Source organism: Colletotrichum navitas, assembly GCF_030913465.1.
Source record: "Colletotrichum navitas strain CBS 125086 chromosome Unknown LY79scaffold_173, whole genome shotgun sequence".
Lineage (NCBI taxonomy): Eukaryota > Fungi > Ascomycota > Sordariomycetes > Glomerellales > Glomerellaceae > Colletotrichum > Colletotrichum navitas.
The window spans coordinates 41191-52991 of record NW_026850719.1 but is presented as its reverse complement, the minus strand read 5'-3'; the positions used below and the strand labels follow the sequence as shown (position 1 = coordinate 52991).

The window sequence follows — 11801 nt, the reverse complement described above, 5'->3', positions numbered from 1 at the left end:
TAGCCTTAAATAAATATAAGGATTTTATTAGACTACTAGGTATAGTAAATAAATTAGATTAATAGGTTATATAAGTATATAGATAGACTATATAAATAATAGGTTATATAGATTATATAGGCTTATTAGCGTATAGATAAATTATTGCTAGACTAAATAGGCAAATTACTAGCCTTTTACTAAAGTTATTATATACTTTAAAAACTCCTTAGATTTAGAGGATTTAAGGTTAGGCAGTTATTTGCTACTATTGTTATAATATATAGGAGTAGGCTGGCAGAGCCTAAGGGGGAGTGTTGGTGGAGGAGCCTATGGGTCACATGACCTACCTCCACCTCCTTCTTGGCTAGCCTCTGCCCACTGCGGGCAGCCCACTCCTAGTTAGCTTCACATCACAGTTATCGCCAATACAACGGTATTGCCTCACTTTGCTGCTCCCACATATCATCACCACAAACTCCACTTCTGCGTCTGTCTACTGGTGCCTTGACATAGATTCAAGCCCATTTTCAGTCTCCCAGGTGCATCTACCAATGCACACTTTGTAACCAATGCCAGTCTTGATCAAACATCCCCCGGGCCCTTCTTGTTGTCTGCCTCATACATCCCGATGACTTGCAAGCCAACGCCACATTTCCGCATCGTACAAAACTGCTTCGTCGGAATTCTCCAAGCCGCCATAGAGCCCAACAAACCCGGGGGTGTTCATTCTGGCGGGGCTTCTTGCTTCTGCTCGACGACGATGACGATGTGACCTTGAAGCGAGTGTGGATGTTTCCAAGGTAAATGTTCGAGAGCTTGGTGCCGTGTAGGACCCGTGGGACCGGCTCTCATGCCGGACCTCGGGGACATTCCTCGGCGTCTGAGGCTGGGCTTCTGCCGCGACCGTGTCGTCGTAGATAACTAGTCGTTGTAACGATGCTGTCACTGCAGCGGTATGATGTGTGCCGGGACCATATGGAGATGTAAGAGTTGGCGATCGTGCTGAAGGGCTAATAAGCGCGGGCGGAGCGACGTGGATCGCCTCTTTCAGTTCGATGGCTCTTGATAACCGGATCGGCTGTTGGATGATACCGGTTAGCCGGTTGCACACTCAATAACAAATTTCGGCGCCAACATACCGTGCTGGGCTGGTAGAGTGGCGAAGATACTCTTGGTGTTGCAGCGAACGGAGGAGGGAGTGGCGGCCTTGGGATAAATGTACACCCTGTAGGGTCGGTATGCTGCTCGATGGTCATTGCCATGGTCTCGTTGGCATCGATGCTGGATGGTTTGTCGGCCTTGTTGTGGTTGTTGTTCTTATCGTTATGGTCGCCGCCGCTGCCGTTGCCGCCACCGGTAGAAATCTCGAGTCCTTCTGATGCAGTAGAGAGATTGTGCGGCAAAACAAGAGGCATTCTGTTAGAAGGATACGTGAGCGGGGAGTCTATAGCCTCGTACAATGACCGCCATCCTGTTTTGGGAGATATCGTTGTGCTCAACTGATCGGTATCGGCTCTTCTTCTACACTGGTCCTTGGAATGACGGTTTCGTCCGTAATCATTGATTTCTGAGAGAGACAGGCGGATAACCGTCGCGTCCAGTCGCAGCATGTCAAAGTACGTCCTTCTTGTCAGGGGTTAGGAAAAGTCAATACTAGGGTCCTTTTTGAACTATGGTGTTGGTGGTGGAATATCACATTGATAGGCGGGTAGGTGTTTTAGAGCGTCGAATAGTTGGATGGATACCTTGTCGTGTCGAAGGCAGCGGAAATCCCTTAAGCCGTTTCGTAATAGTCAGGAATACGGGGAAGCTGCGCATGTTGAATTGTCATATGATGATTAAAACCGGGCAGACATGGCAAGTGAGGTGGATGTCCAGACTGAGGCAAAAAAGAGCGCAATCCCTTGGAACCGGAAATCACTAACGAACGCCTTGTTCCCTAAAGCCACACATTTCCGGCATCGACCACTAGGTAACTACCCATGCAGTTGCTTTCCACCCAATGGCCTGAGTTTCTAGTCTACAAGTATAATCAAACTACGTGTTCCGCGTATGTGCGACTCCTGAATTTGCACATCTGTCTGAACTGTTGCTTGGGAAGTTGTGATCGATAAGTCTAATGTAGTAGATATGCTAGAGTTCCATGTTCTCAACTTCTCAAGGCACAAGTGCCCTCTACCCCAAATAGGCAAGCAAGGCTGAGCTCATTCTCTTCAATCTCCACTATCCACTTGTGATGCCACTCCCCAAGAGCCAGGCGTCCAAAAGCGAAGACTCAAGTCAGGTCCCTTCTGCTCCATATTCAGGGTGGAGCTCCTTTGGCCTCGTGTTGAATAGCTGATAAGTAAGGTGCATAGGAGCCGTGAGCCAGGACACATGACATCTTCCAACTCGAAGAACCAATAAACCAATTGATCCTGTTGTTTCCAGTGTATGTATTCTAGAACACCTATCTCACTGATTTGTGTTTGATTTCTTTAAACGCTGCACTGAATTGTGAACCTACCTTACCTAGGTACCGTGAGAGAAAAGAACGAGGGGAGAGGGGGCAGCTGTGGACAAGGAACGTACCTAACCCCAGCTTCACCGTCCAATCAAGGCTCACACTCTTGAGCCCCTACCACGTTAGTACCTTGCCACTGAACCACCGCCAAATCGCTGCATTACCTGCAGCGATTACTGTCGACATTTAATGGGCTGCCTAGGTATGTTACTGCACCGCCATCACCAGACAGCTACCTCTTGTGTTGTGGTCTGCATCGGGTAGGTACCTGACACCAGCTATCAACCTAGTGCACTCTGGTGGGTTGTGCACACTCTCACTGAACACGTACCACAGCAACGGCACTACAGAAACTGAACCTAAATCAAACTTGAATCGGACGTTTGGAGAGGTGGTTGACTACTACAATCCTCACTCGCCTGACCCAACTCTACCTGACATTTGCATCCGACTGACCTCACTTCCCTCCTATCCGTTTTTTCTTGTGCTGCGCTGCGTCGTCCTTCACCTCACTTCACTCTGTTCATCACACGAGGTATCCCGAGCCACACTCGTTATTATTTTCCCCCTACTTTCACTCCTATTCGGAATATCAATCATCCCCACCCATCTTCATTTTGTTGCTTCCATCCCGCCTGCCCCCCTTCCCTTTCAGCTGTTCACCCTTGAACACGAATCATGAATGGGGACCTCAGTCTATCGAGGGCCCTCGGGGGATTACGAATAGCCAATCCAGACGACGCCGATGCCTCTACAAGCAATGCCCAAGATGTCGACACCCTCTCGCCGCCGACCGATCATCATCCCGATTGCCAATCCGATGCCCCTTTAGCACACCTTGAAGACCCGACCACACAACGAGCCACGACGTCCTACGCATCAACTCCGACGTCAGACAGTCTTCTGTCCCCCACACACCACACACAATCGTCTGAGAGGCCATCTTCTGCCTACGATGGCTCGTCGAGCCACATTGAAACCCACCGAACCAGTCCCAGTGCCGCAATGCGAGCGGATATCTACCGCCAGCCCGTATCGCCATACTCGGAGCCTGACAGAGTTACCAGTAGTCGCTCCTCGATGTCTCCGGCACCACGCCCTATCTCTGGACTCTACACTCAGCCCTCACTTGTGCCTGATGATGGTCGGGCATCCCATCAAGTGCATCCGCAGGCTGACCGATCACGGAGCTCGGTATATGGGATGCTCGCGAGGCAAGACTCGAGCAATGTTCCAGGCTACCCAGATAACTCAACACCAACGAGAGAGCCAAGCCACAGAGAACGCTCTGCCAATTCTGCTCGTCAATCCCAGTTGCCGTCTGCATCTGGCCCCCTGCCCCTACGGAGGAGTTCCAAAGGCATGGGTGGAGGTTATGTATCAGCAACTGCAGCACCCCTAGGACCGCGGGACCCGTACGCTCCTGAGATACCGCTACCGGCCAGCAGTGAAGAGTGGAAGGATCGCGGTGCTGCTGTCGGTGTGAGGAGAGAAACAGATGCGAACGGCAAGACGGTCATTCGACACGTCAAGAAGGGAGTTAGAGACTTCAGCTTCGGCCGCGTGCTCGGAGAAGGCTCATACAGCACGGTCTATCTAGCCACTGACCGACAGACCCTTAAGGAATACGCCATCAAGGTCCTGGAGAAGAAGCACATAATTAAGGAGAAGAAGATCAAGTACGTCAACATTGAGAAGAACACCCTCAACCGTCTGACTGAACACCCGGGCATCGTACGGCTGTACTACACGTTTCAGGACGAGGCCTCGCTGTATTATGTCCTCGATCTTTGCAACGGCGGCGAACTTTTGGGAGTGCTCAAGAAAACAGGCTCTTTTGATTTGGAGTGTACCAGGTTCTACGGTGCACAGATCTTAGACGCCATTGATTACATGCACTCCAGGGGGGTGATTCATCGGGATCTCAAGCCTGAAAATGTCCTCCTGGATGACCATATGCACGTCAAGATTACCGACTTTGGCACGGCTAAGCTGCTCAAGGACCCGAGAGATGCGCAAAACGTTGGCGACGGCGCGAAGGGACTGTCGGAAAGTAGCCGTGGTGACGTCGAAGATGACGGCCGGGCAGCTTCATTCGTCGGCACTGCTGAGTATGTCAGCCCTGAACTTCTGACCAGCAAAAACGCCTGCAAGGCGAGTGACCTTTGGGCATTCGGCTGCATTGTATACCAGCTGTTAGCTGGCCGTCCGCCCTTCAAGGCCGCCACGGAATACCTCACATTTCAGAAAATTGTCAATCTGGAATACGATTTTCCTGCCGGCTTCCCCCCCGCGGCCCGGGACCTGGTCGAGCGATGCCTGGTTTTGGACCCCGCGCGTCGTCTCACGGTCGAGCACGTCAAGAATCACGAGTTCTTTGATGGGCAACAGTTTGGCAAAGGCTTGTGGAGGACTAAGGCACCCCGCCTGCGGCCCTATAACCCCATTCCTCAGGAACCGACTGTAATCCAACTTAATGGCGTGGCCAACAGCCCCAATCCTATTACTGCACCTAGAAGTTCGCAGGTACAGAGCTCGGCTATGAATGGCAGCTCTCGGCCTGCCAGGATCATCACAGAGCTTCCACCTCCGACTCAATTAGACATCGAATGGTCGCCAGTTCTGACAAAGAACAACGAGAGGATTCTCAAATTGGGTGACCTGATGGTCGTCTCGAGCCCTCTACCCAGCGGCGGTCACGGCAGGAGCGGCGAGCACGGCGAGGGGCATAAAAAGCTGTCGAGATTCTTTGGCGGCAGCACAACGAAGAAGAGACAAAGGCTAGTCATGGTGACGTCGAGCGGTCGCATTCTCCTAGCGCCCGCCGGTGGAGAGGAAAAGCGCGCCAAGCAGGAAATATCACTACTTGCTCCCGACTGCTCATGGAGAGCTCAGCTCGACATGAAGGGGCAGACGGTCTGGTGTGTCGATGTGGTAAGTCCCCTGGAAAGAATCTCTCCCCGCTTATCTAAAGTTCGACAGGGTGGTGTCCACTACACATTTGAGGAGCCCAAGGGCAATTCCACCTCTTCAGAGAATGGCCCAACTGCCAACGACTGGATAGAGTCTCTAGAGAGAGCTAAGGAGTTGGCATTGTCCCAAAACCTCACCGGCTCTTACGCAGGCGACAGCGGCTTCGATATGTCTTCTGCAGTCTCTAGCCCATCGAGCACCCTTGGCGGACGAGGAGCATACCCCGACGGCTTCAGCGTCAGCGACCGGTCTGGTCGAAATCACCTCAGCAAAAGCCAGGCCAGCCTGGAGGATCCGGCCTCCAACACCAAGCGCAATCGTTTCAGCAAACGGCAGTCCAAGAACGGACTTGGCCAACAATTCTGACTTTAAAAGCGCTGCGCCATCAAATGAGATACTTATCAACACCGCAGGCCTCGGAAAGGAGACGAGCATCAAAGCTTCGAGCAGGAAGCAAATAGGAAACTTGTGAGAATCGCGACAAGTTGTAATGCGACGGAATTTGGTTTGACAGTAAGCATTCGGGAGCGTGGCGTATCGTCGGGTATGCACTCTTCGACGACTCTACATTTTCGGCAGAGGATTTCTGCGGTTTCAGTACTCGGCGGGAAATACTCATAAACCACCTAGTGGAAGGAATCCCAACATTGGGAGTTTGAGAGGTCAACATGATCATTGGGCAGAACCCGCTTTTGCGGTGTGAGAGCTACCATGATGCGTATGCTTAGCTCTAGCACACGATGGTCCCATATTGGGTGGCGATAGAATTGACATGGCCTACGGAGGGTACTCGCCGTATGAAGATGGTTGCGCTAGCTTCGTGAGCGGCTTCCAAGCACGTGAGGCTAAATATTTCGACCAAAGGTGGCTTGGTCATCACTTCGGCCAGTGGCTAAGGCATTTAGGATTGAAGCCGCCATACCTAGCTAGGTACCTAAGTCAGGTAGCGAAAAGAGTGGATCAGACGCGAGCTGGGTTACAGTAACTACACCTATGAGCCAATTGCGCCTGGCCCCGACGCTGCCTCGCGCCTGCACCCTGCTTCTGACGCCTGCGCCGCCCGTCCATTCACTTTGTTACATATGCGCGTTTGGGGAAACGACGCACTTTCTGACGTTCGATAACGACTTCAATCAAACCTTTTCAGTGACATATTATCAGTGATTTCACTCTACGCACATTCCATCGGAAGCCATTGCCCAAATGCAGCCCCAATATCGCCAATATGTTAGCCATGCTGGCGCACCGCAGGTTCCCCAGCGGGCTCCACATGCCCCAAATCAACGGAGAGGCGGCATCGGTATGCCCGTTCCTTCTTTACCTTCCTTAGCCTCCAGAGGCTTGAAGTTCCTTTCCCTCCCCATTGCCTTCGATTCTGCCCAAATTGCTCTGCGAAACCCTCTGGATAGTTCCACGTCGACAGAGAAAAAACAAGGTAACAGCGACGATAACTTGAGCTAACCATGCCGCCGAAAGGACCCATTATGCCTCCGGGCCACCATCCCCAAGCAGCCATGAACCAGGCCGCCATGGCACAGCACCACCCTCCTGGCCAGGCCCTTACGAGCGAGTTGGCGAAGCGCCGAAGCCGAAAGCCCACCGACAAAACGTTGCCTGATGGCGTCGAGGACTGCATTACAGATATCGAGGTCGCCCAGCGATACAGAGAGCTGCGCGACTTTGAACGCCGGCTAGACGCAACAATGACGCGCAAGCGCTTGGACATTGTCGAGACTGTTGGTCGCAACGCAAAGGTCAGCAACACCTCACTGGGAAATTCTGTTTGTTCTACGTGATAGCGTGACTAAAGTCTTCGTTCCAGCGCTACAAAACTCTTCGCGTTTGGATCAGCAACACGGTTGAGGACCAGGTATGGCAAGGAAGCGGTCTTAGTGTCGATAGTTTTGACTTCACACCCAGCGCCGAGCCTTCCTACAGGGTCAAAATTGAAGGCCGCCTTCTCGAGGATGAGCAGGAAGATGTCTCAGATAAGTCCGCGCTGAACGCAGATTGCACAGAAGAGGACGGCGCCGTCAGCTCGAGGCGACAAAGCTCCGCGCCTACGACTCAGAAACAACGCTTCTCCCATTTCTTCAAGGCCCTCAATGTCGACTTTGATCGCACCCGCTCGAGGGCCGCCTCGGACCAGACCGTTGAATGGAAAAAGCCTGCTTCACCAAACGCTGCAGCCGGCGCAGAATTCGACGAGTTCACCTTCAAGCGCAGCGGGGACGAAAACATGAACATCACCATTAACCTCTACCGACAGGAGGACCCGGAGCGATATCTGCTCAGCTCAGAACTGGCTGACATCGTGGACATGACGGAGGCTTCTCGCCAAGAGGCTGTTCTGGCTGTCTGGGAGTATATCAAGATGATGGGACTGCAGGAGGACGAGGAGAAGCGCAATTTTCGCTGCGATGAGCTTCTGAAAAAGGTGGGTGTATATCGATCTCAAGATCTATCGTTCATAGAAACTGACCTCAGTTGCAGATCGTGAATGGCAGTGATGTTGGAATCATCCCCAACCTGAACGATTACATCCAGCATCACCTCTCACCGCTACCTCCCGTCAGTTTACCGTATACCGTTCGAGTCGACGAGGCATTCCACAAGGATCCTCGGCCCACCATCTACGATGTGCGGGTAGCGATCGATGACCCCCTAAGGGCCAAGCTTGCGCCCTTCGTAACGAACCCTGCGTATGCGAGTGCCCTCAAGGAGGTCGTCGCCATGGACGAGCAGTTGGCGACATTGATTTCGGCGGTTGCCAGCTCCAAGGCAAAACACTCATTCTTTACGTCAATGAGCCAGGACCCTGCCAACTTCGTGAGGAATTGGATGAGCTCTCAGAAGCGGGATCTTGAGGTAATCATGGGAGAGGCCACAAGAGGGGGCGGTGAAGACGCCACCGGAGACGACTGGAGGCGCGGCGGTAAGGACAGCGCGTGGACGTCTTCAAACGCCCGTGAGAGCGTCAGCGTCATGCTGGCTAAGCAGCCGACGCAGGCTTCGAGGTAATAGTGTCGACGTCAGTTTGGCAAGCTTCAGCACATGTTATTGTACTATTCTGATCGATTGAAAGGGATGCACCCTTATAAAAAGACTGGGGCTAGGAATGAGGGACGTCAATGATTAAGGCTGGCTTTGGACGACGTGCAATATCAACTTATTCTCCCGTAATGCATTGGATAATCGACAGGGGAGTTCTCCACAAAGGGTGCGGTTCCGATCCTTCCAGGTATTAGCGCCGGAGTCTCTAATTGGGCGGGATGTTCGGTGATGAAGCTAAACCAATTCCGTTGCGGCGCTTTCCTTGTAGACGGGACTGGCTCGATGATGGCATCCCGCTGGGTAGTATTGCTCCAATTTGGAGACGTTTGATTTCTTAGAGCGAATGTGATCTCCAAGACTGAGACTGCCTATCTTACGCATTGCATGGTTTTCCTGCTGACACTTTCACAAGATTCGACATGTCATCTATCTTCGCTTCTACCCGTTATCACGGTTGGTGATGGGAGTGTCGGTCTAGATATTGACCAGGTATGTGACCATCACGGCATGAAGGTCATCATTGTCGATCGCGACACGGAGATTGGCTCATTCGGAGGTTTGTGGACCTCTCGGGCATAAACTACTGGCATGCCAAACTTTTCGAGAGCTTACTACTACGGCTTCTTAGATACTTATCAATCTCCTGGTTGTCTACACTAGGACAGGAGGCAACTCTAGCTGGTAAGAGCCGATCAGCCCCCGCAAGATCCTCGACACCGACTTGTACCACATCATTGATGGCATCATCAGCAGCCTACTACGTCTTATAGCCCGTAAGAGACATGCAGTCGTCCAATTCGGCCATTACCATCACAAGCTACAGATAGGATATCACGAACCTACCGAATAATCCTGCCTACAACGCTAGCAAGGCGGCTGTCATGAATCTCGCCGGGCGTAGGTCACTTCACTTGAGGAACATGGTCATATGGGTGTACTTTCTGGCCCCTGGTTGGGCCTTTACCGAAGTCTCGGGCTCAAAGTCTGACGCGGAGAAGTCAGTGGCCGCGTAGATCCCAGAGCAAGTTGCCGAGTGTCTGGGATACAAGGCCATGCATGGGCTTGTTCAACGCCTGTGCCCATAAAGAGAGATGACGGGGGAACTCGATTGTATGGTAATGCTTTGGTCGTCGAAGAATGGCTACCACTGAGTAGGTGCGAGGATTTCAAGGGGGCAGTACAAGCATGAGCTGAAAAGCAGCAATGAGGTGCGAGTGCCGGAGGGTATTAATAAATTAACAAGAAAACAGGTAACTCCCTTTGCTGCAATTTGTCGAATGTAGCTGGGTACAGTCTTGATGAGCCTCATGTTTGATGCCTTGGCTTGGAGGTTCCACGCCACCTCGAACGCCGGACGCAAATGCATGTTCCATTGCCGCACAACCTTACCGTCGGCCTTGATCCAACCACAAAATACGGCTCTTCCACAACCCATAGAACGGGAAAGACTATTTGCCCAGTCTGTCTCCAAACCCCACATGATGAGACGGTAACTACTCTTTTCTGCATGTTTGCCATCCTCTAACCACCACCCGGCATGCCGTGCCTCTGAGGCGCCACTGGATTTGGCGGCATGTTTCTGATCTGTTTGATCAAGAATTCCCTTTCGTCAATGAATTGCTCGTCATCGGTCCTGTCTTCCAAGAAATGAGACAAGAAAGTGAGAAGCTTTTCCCGGTTCATCAGCAAGATCTTTTGGACGGCAATAGACTTATGCGGGTTAGCCACAAAGACCTTGAAGACATGGAAGCCCTCGTATTGCACCATCTTGCGATCATCTCTGAGAAGGTTCATGCAAATCTTGAGGTGCTCCCCGCGATCTACGTAGGCGGTCATAACGCTATAGTTCGATCGATCCAGCAGAATCTCGCCAAGGAGCTTGATAGACTGTCTCTTGGTGACATAACTGTTGGACTGTACGAGGATGTTATTGTACTTGTCGAAGAATAGATCGAAGTTGACCGACAGGTATCTCGGAACAAGTTCCTTATGCTTTGTGAGCAATTCCTATTGCACAGGCAATGTTAGACAAACAGGATTTCGAAAGAGGTCTAAGCGATCGTCTCTTTGGCAAAGTATAAAAACTCACTCTGAACGTGGTGAAAGCATCTGCCGCCACCTCGAAGGAGCTCTTGTCGACCCAGTCAAAGAACCTCCAAAAGACACCGTTGCCACTCTGTCGGCGGTCCCTATCTATGAGGTTGATACCCTTGCTACTGGACCCAGACTCCTCATCATCATCGTATAAAATTATAGCTGCCGCGGCCTCCGATTTCAGGACCTCGCGAAGGACAGTCCCGGCAGGTGTTGCGCTCTCCTTGTGTTCGTAGCCTCGGCATAGCTCGAGCAGCACTTGCGGGCGATTATTGACGACGTAGGATAAGGCTAGAGGGTCGCTCTTCGGAGAGGCGGTGGGTGGACGGAACCGGAAAACGTAGGAAAAAATGACTTGTGTATCTTTGCGAGACTCAAAGGGTAGGCGCCAGAGGTTTACGGCAAGAAGGTAGAGCAGGTCTTCTTCAATAAGGCCACTGACGAGCTGATATATTTGTTCGGGGCTGCTGTCGGACTCTGTATCGATGTCAGTCGGGGGCTGCAAGCTGCAATAAGTATAGAACTCAAGGAGCATAGTTACCATGAGTGCCTTGTAGGGTAAATTTCATCTGGTTGAGGACTTTGGCGAGCTCTTCGGCCTGTGGAACAGAAGCACGTTAGTGGTCCTGCTCGAGAACAGGTTTAGACGATATGAAGAGCATGAATCGAACCTTGGCGACACCATTTGGGCCTTCGAGCTTCGTCACATGATCTCTCGCCTGCTTGGGTAGGTCAACGGCGGGCCTAGTTCTGGCCCTGCCGAAGAGAAATGACATGGTAGCGGAAGCAAGGATGCGTAGCTTGAGATTCTGCGGCGATTGTCGGAAGTCCTGACGGACGGGATCAAGAGTAGTCTAGTCGAATCGGTCGAGCACGAGGGCTGTGAGTGGATGACGGTTGGGTGCAGAAGGTAACGAGCAGCTCCTGATCAGAGTTGTCGATGATGGCACCTGACTCCGGGGATGACTAGCCTCAGAGATCGGTTCGTTCAAGAGAGGGGTACTGTGTCAGAGGCCTTGGTCGACGAAGTGTGCGTAGGATTTTGGTTGATATTGGCTTCTAGCACAATGGAGTAATACACAATTGAGAGGGAAAGAGGTCCAACAGATGAGAGGAAGACAACCGACGTAGCGTTAGATCAAGTCGAGTCGGGTGTTGTTTACTATAACTGTCATGGAGTGAATGGGCGACGTTC

General features: G+C 51.8%; 5 protein-coding genes across 5 annotated transcripts; 3 read left to right on the top strand and 2 right to left on the bottom strand.

Moving 5' to 3' along the window:
* Positions 1-321: 321 nt before the first annotated feature.
* LY79DRAFT_573026 (uncharacterized protein) lies at positions 322-1904 on the bottom strand. The gene is made up of 2 exons (XM_060559423.1): positions 1122-1904; positions 322-1060 (listed from the first exon to the last, which is right to left on the bottom strand). Exons 1-2 carry the CDS (start codon positions 1590-1592, stop codon positions 599-601), a joined length of 933 nt encoding a protein of 310 aa, XP_060407231.1. The 5' UTR covers positions 1593-1904; the 3' UTR covers positions 322-598.
* Positions 1905-3163: 1259 nt separating this feature from the next.
* On the top strand, positions 3164-5824 carry LY79DRAFT_529647 (kinase-like domain-containing protein; the record flags this gene model as incomplete). The annotated part of the gene is made up of 2 exons (XM_060556130.1): positions 3164-5419; positions 5468-5824. The coding sequence occupies 2 exons, from the start codon at positions 3164-3166 to the stop codon at positions 5822-5824; spliced, it is 2613 nt and encodes an 870-aa protein (XP_060407230.1).
* Positions 5825-6942: 1118 nt separating this feature from the next.
* On the top strand, positions 6943-8479 carry LY79DRAFT_675034 (SWIB/MDM2 domain-containing protein; the record flags this gene model as incomplete). The annotated part of the gene is made up of 3 exons (XM_060564389.1): positions 6943-7212; positions 7281-7895; positions 7952-8479. 3 exons carry the CDS (start codon positions 6943-6945, stop codon positions 8477-8479), a joined length of 1413 nt encoding a protein of 470 aa, XP_060407229.1.
* An 863-nt stretch (positions 8480-9342) lies between these two features.
* On the top strand, positions 9343-9525 carry LY79DRAFT_529643 (short chain dehydrogenase/reductase; the record flags this gene model as incomplete). The annotated part of the gene is made up of 1 exon (XM_060556129.1): positions 9343-9525. A coding segment is annotated over one exon (183 nt), but the record flags the coding sequence as incomplete, so codon positions are not given.
* Positions 9526-10033: 508 nt separating this feature from the next.
* Positions 10034-11382, bottom strand: LY79DRAFT_529652 (Mo25-like protein; the record flags this gene model as incomplete). The annotated part of the gene is made up of 4 exons (XM_060556131.1): positions 10034-10519; positions 10602-11083; positions 11148-11205; positions 11278-11382. 4 exons carry the CDS (start codon positions 11380-11382, stop codon positions 10034-10036), a joined length of 1131 nt encoding a protein of 376 aa, XP_060407227.1.
* Positions 11383-11801: the final 419 nt, after the last annotated feature.